The following is a 6,300-nucleotide window of genomic DNA, read 5'->3' on the forward strand; positions in this document are numbered from 1 at the left end:
CCCCCCCCTCATTTTCAATAACATAGAGACATTGTCATTCTGTAGGGCGAGAGAAATATGCCTATACCATTATTATAAAGAACAGGTTGAACGAATGTGTTTAAAAGGTATTTTTCTTTTGGTGGAGCGCTATCTGGAAAATTATAAACACAGGAGACAATATTATTGTTTTAATGGCTGCTTGTTTTAGATGGTGTATCGATATTAATGGCTGGATATTTCAATGTAGCGGTCAATTGGTCTATTAACACGCTGCATTTTGTGATTGATGCCTCATTAATAATACCATAGCATGAGTCATTGCAATGATGACAGGATATAATTCATCTCTAGAAAATACAAGATCTTTTCACTCTTTCTAACACACTGCAGTGTAGTGTGTATACTTGAAGTAATCAGGAACAATAATTGATGACAAAGATGTTCCCGACATGCTAATACTGTTCAAAGAATAATTATAATGAGACTTGATAGTAATACTGACAGAGTAACATAGTTTTCATTAAAAAAGTAAAGAATAATACTGTTGAAGAAAGTGTGCATACAGACTACAGGTACGTTAAATTGGTACCTGCAGTTTGGAATACTGAATGGTAATGAGACAGGAGATACCTCCAGATGTGGCTACCGTTTACAACGCAATAATGAACATAATGATTAAACTAACGTGAAATGAGAGTAATTTTATAACGTTAACATTCCAAATCTATAATAATTAATTTTCTTTGAAGCGACAATAAAGTTTGTAACATACTAATAAATGCTAAGTTGATTACAATTAAACATCTTCTCATAACAATGGAGGTGATTGGAAAACCGATATTCTCAAGGCAACGCTTTTTTCAGTGTTGCTAATTCAGGCTTTAAAAAAAGAAATAAGTCTGCGAGAACTTTCATCACATGGGTTTAAAGTATTAAAGGCATGGCGTGGCCGCCTTGTTTCGCTGTCAATAGAATTCACAAGAGTAGTCTTATACGTGTATCTTTGTAAAAGATAAAGATCTGCAACACTGATAAAGTTAAGAACAGATTATAAATATCAATATTATACTTTCGTCAATGCGATTGGTAGAAGTTCTCCGCACATCTCTGGCTTCTACAATACTTCACCCTTAAACTCTTACAATATATAACAACAAAAAATAAAGTACATGGACGTAGAAAAAACCCAATGTGAGCGCTATCAGTCCTTTAACTTTACTTTGCTTTACGATAAGTCCTTTAAACTGTGTGTTGTTATAAGAAAGATAACGCCATTAGCATCCAGTCTCGCAGCTGTTTAGTCGCTCTTTGTCTTGCCCGCGAAACTCCTCCTGACAGTAGGTCTATGTCGCTTATCGCCACATTTCAGAGGCCACATTTCTGTGATACTGTGGGTATGTGTCCCTGTAGCGAGCACTGGAAAAAAATAAGCAAAAAAATGAAGACCTTAACTTATTATATAGGACTATTGTAATTGTAGATGGTGTATACACTAAGATGATCTCGATTAGCGCCCCCCCCCCCCCCCCCCCCCAAACCCGTTGTGGGGCAAAACAAAGGAACAAATAGGCTCATTAGACATTCTATGCGATACTTAATCATCTCTTTACATGTCGTGTCCGCATTCTGTCTTTTTTTTTTCTTTATCTTTACCCCGGGCCAGGTTCTTTGTCTCTGAAACACAGACTTACACTTTTAAAATAAGGTCCTGGATTTTGTACTGTAATGTCCACGCTCGCTGTGCTCTACAAAAACTTTGCTGAGAAGTATTATCACGAAAGGCGCCCAAGTGAAGGGCAGGCAAAACACTGATCTCGTTTTAGTCGCTTGAGCTTTTCCACCACCCCCCCCCTCCCCGGTATTCTTTCATTTGGCTTCAGATTGAGGCAAGCGGTGCGTCCATGGGGAACTGGAAATACGTCAGGGTGCACAGGTTGTTAGGATATTTTTACAGGCAAATACATAATAAGTTTACGCTTTAGAATCCCAATTTTTGAGAGTAGTGAAGTAAAAGTTTTTGTAGTATCTTAAGTGTACTTACTAGATATTAGCTGGGACAGGCTTCTGGGCGTACTGGTCCAGCTTGGGCTCTTGTTGAAGTGTGTACTGAAATGAAAAAGCAATTTGTTTACTTATACTTGTATGCCTATTTCTATTTTATACAGTATATCTACAATAAGCAAGGCGTGCCGACAAAATGAGTTATTTCTCGCAATCAGCGAATAGAAATATCTGCCCAAAATGAACACTAATGCTAGATTTGTAGATTTTCAAATGATGCCATTATATTTTACTAATAAACTGTACAAATTCAGCCTATAGATCTGACGTATCTATGTTCACAGGATTAAAATAATCCGAGAAGTAACCCATTTTGTTAGCATACATGTACATTGGCTGAATTATGTAATTTAATACATGACATGTATTCAGAAGCTCCTGGTTGCGATGAAAATAGGAATCGGCGACTTCTGTGCTGATCTGAACACAATGTAGGCTTACTACAATATTATTTTCATCGCTGTTGGGATCAGATACATCAAATCTTTTACTGTCAAAGATAGAGTACTCGGACACACGCCCAGAAATATCTATCTACCGCGCTCATATGTGGCCTTGTGCAGTTTGGGAACGCTGTAAAACACTTTTAAAAAATCCCACCTAATAACAATGTATCAACCATAAAAACGCAAAACAATACACTGGCCAAAAACAAACAAAACAAAACAATAATAACAAACGACACTGTTTTGTGTTGTTTGAATACAAAGTAATGGGGCGTTCCAAATCCTACATGAACTCCAGAAGCATTAACTCCAAATTTTGTTTTTACAAAAATGGTAGGCTATCTGTACTTGATTGGCTGAGATGACCAGATATAGGAATGTATTTCTTCAATTGAATTTTTTTTTTAACTCCACGTTGACGGTATCAGTGATCAACACAGGGGTCTGTTGCACTCCTGATCATTGACATTTTCTTTTTTAATTACGCCTCTTTTGCTGTTGCACTCATAATCGATAATAAATAAAATTTCCCCCTTTTTTCTTTGTCACTAAAGTCCAGATATAAATTATAATTGAGCATGCCCCTTGCATCCTGGGGGTATGCGCAGGGCTTGTCTTACCTTCCAGGACTTGGTAATGTCGGGTCGCAAATACCTCACGGCGTATCCGTCGAAGTGAATGTCTGAAAGAAAGAAAGCGAAGTGTAAACAGTAGATCATGAATTTTTTAAGATGTTGGGAATGGTACTGGGAGCGATATGGATTTTGAGGTAACGTTGACCGACATAGCACAGGCGACAACAGCAGCAGCAGCAGTAGTAGTAGTAGTAGCAGTAGTAGTAGTAGTAGTAGTAGTAGTAGTAGTAGTAGTAGTAGTAGTAGTAGTACGAGGAGGAGAAGGAGGAGGAGGAAGAGGAGGAGGGGAGGGGGAGGAGAAATATGGTTAAAGGAAAAAGTGCTCCGAACACGAGCAACTGGGGGGGGGGGGTCTATTACGGTCTAAAGGTACGGTGTTTGCCTCTCATTCAATATGTAGCGGTCAGATGATGAACGAATTCTTCTGTAAAACTCTCTTCTCCCACTTCCTTTCCTGTTCTCTGGTCCTGTTCTGACAATACAACTTTCATTTCTATTTTCAAGTTACAATTCAGAATTAATTCTTTCCAAAACTGAAAGTACTCTTTTCAGTATAAAAACATAGAGTACCTTTGAAATCAGAATGTGGCTGCCTGAAGGCTAGGGCCCTACGAAGTAGGTAAAACGGTCACATACGTAAAAATCAGTTGCACTGCAGGTTTAAGAAGAAGCAGTTGACAATCCCTGAGATCGAGTAGGGGAACGTAATGAAGAAGAAGAAGAAGAAGAAGAAGAAGAAGAAGAAGAAGAAGAAGAAGAAGATAACACTCAACTCACGTCTTTAGTTAACCGGAATTTCTCAAACAAGCTCCACCCCCTACTTCGTTCTGCTACTATGACTAAAAATAGCAATATTTGTGCATGTTTCACGCCACAACGACACAATTTAGACCATTTAGGAGACGGGCTGCTTCAACCCTGCCTGCCTGGGCAACTCAGGCTTAGACGGAAACTGCATCCAAGCAGACAGGCTGAAATGCTCGATTTTAAAAAAAAAAAAGAAAAAAAGAAACAAACAAACAAACAAACAGACAAACAAATACGGGAATCGAACCCGCGTCTCCTCCGTACAACGGCGAAATGCCCTCCTGCTAGACCACAGACGTCAGTATTCCGTCTACATTTCTCTAATAGCCGATAAACTTTATACAAGTTTGGAACCTCTAAAATAGGGTAAGAGGGGGAAAAACCCTCTGTCTTAGTTTATGTTGCTATGTTGCACAAATTTACTTATCTCGTAACTGATGCTGTGAAGGCTCTGAGACGTACGGTCGAAGCGGTCCGTTCCTACATTATGATCTAAATGTGTCACTGCGCGGTGGAATCAGGCTCTCGGCAGGTTTTGGGTACATGGACCTTAAGGTTTTCTCTTAAAGCCTGTTTATTTGCTTTGTTTGATTTTGATGAAAAAATTATCCATCTATCGTGAACAGAAGTCGAGGTATTTGCGATTGAAGAATTGAAGAAAGTGGGCGGGGGGGGGGGGGGGGGGGGGTCACCTGGTTTCAGAGATAAAATTAGCGAGAAAATGGCCACCAAACAGAGTCCTTTCCTTGGAAATTGAAAATTTAATTTAATCCACATTGTTTTTGGTTTTTTTTATAATCCACATTGTTTTTTGTTTTTTTATAATCCACACATAAATTCAAATGTGTTTTTGAAACGACGTAGAAGGTGTTGAGCCAAAAAAAGACAACTACAACAACAATAAATTGCCCAAAGGACTGAAAAATTCTAATTTCATTATTTTGACGAGCGCCTGATTTCATCCCGATGCCTCACAAATTATTGTGTTGACAGGAGCGTAAAACAAACAATATCATTCACTCAGTTGGGCCAAGGGATTTATTAAGCAGTTATCAAGCGACTGCGTTGTAATTTTTCGTCATCTGAAAGTCATTTTCACTTCCAGTTTAAACATCTTTTACCTGTCTGTCTATTTTGATACCTTTCGAAGAACGAAGATGTGTTGTACTTTTAAATGATCTGAATATCAAGTTTTACTTCCAACTTATACAAATCTGTAAGAAATCTATTTGTTTACCTTTAGAAGATCCAAGCTCAGGCAACTTGATATCGTATCTCTCTGGGCTTTTCGCCAAAAAGTCGGACCACTCCTTTCTTGAACGCCTGTGTGAAACAGAATAAAAGTATAAGTACAGCTTTATACAGCGGTGGAGTGTGGGTATTTGTATGCGTTACTGAAGCTAAATTACTGTTTTACTCTTTAAGGATGTAGCGGTCACCTAATTTGTTCGATCAGCATCTGACCAAAGACAATTTAGTGGTTCATTTCAAATTTACATTTAGGGCTGGATCCTGCTCGCCAAATTTGAGAGTGGCGATTCGCGATTCAGTCGGCTTCAAAGAATCGCGAGTACGCGAGCGCTCGTGGAACTGTGGCTGAAACGGAACAGAATAGAAAGACTTTTAAAAATTACAAAGTTATTATTATGCTTCGTTTAGTACTTCAAAAGGGCGCGTCTTCAAGCGCTCGAAAGACCAGAATGTGCGTCTTCAAAATGTTAATTACACATGACAAAATGAAGGTGAGAATTTTTAGCTTTTCAATTTTTTCTTTTTGCACTGGTTTATAAATTGACGCAAGGGAGAAGAAATCAGGGATGGAAGGGGGAGGAATTCAGGGGTGGAAAAAGAAGAAAAAGAAGAAAAAGAAAAAGACAGTCACACATACACACACACTCGCACTCACGCACTCACGCACACACGTACGCATACACGAACGCACACACACAAACGCTCTCTCTCTCTCTCTCTCTCTCTCTCTCTCTCTCTCTCTCACACACACACACACACACACACACACACACACACACACACACACACACACATACACAGGGGAAAAGAGACAGAAGGGGGGGCAGAGGCAGAGAGACAGGGAGGTAGAGAAACAGAAAGGCAGAGAGACAGATAGAGAGAGAGAGAGAAAGAGAGAGAGAGAGAGAGAGAGAGAGAGAGAGAGAGAGAGAGAGGCGGGGAGGGGGGAAGAGAGGCAGAGAGACAGAAAGACAGAGATAGATAGATAGATAGATAGATAGATAGATAGATAGTAATAGTAGTAGTTGTAGTAGTAGTAGTAGTAGTAGTAGTAGATAGTAGAGGAGGTAGAATATATATAGTATTATATGTATATATTAGATTTTTGTTTTTTTTTT

The 6,300-nt window shown here is 39.0% G+C and overlaps 1 protein-coding gene across 1 annotated transcript in view; it reads right to left on the bottom strand.

Moving 5' to 3' along the window:
* Positions 1 to 1,201: 1,201 nt before the first annotated feature.
* LOC101848416 (testis, prostate and placenta-expressed protein) overlaps positions 1,202 to 6,300 on the bottom strand; it is a gene marked incomplete at its 5' end in the record, with an annotated part of 6,223 nt that continues 1,124 nt past the window's right edge. The window contains 4 exon segments of the mRNA XM_013091547.2: positions 1,202 to 1,398; positions 2,024 to 2,088; positions 3,110 to 3,171; positions 5,169 to 5,254. Of these exon segments, the coding sequence (XP_012947001.1) occupies positions 1,335 to 1,398; positions 2,024 to 2,088; positions 3,110 to 3,171; positions 5,169 to 5,254 (277 nt within the window).

This window comes from Aplysia californica, unplaced genomic scaffold (genome assembly GCF_000002075.1).
Source record: "Aplysia californica isolate F4 #8 unplaced genomic scaffold, AplCal3.0 scaffold00040, whole genome shotgun sequence".
NCBI lineage: Eukaryota > Metazoa > Mollusca > Gastropoda > Aplysiida > Aplysiidae > Aplysia > Aplysia californica.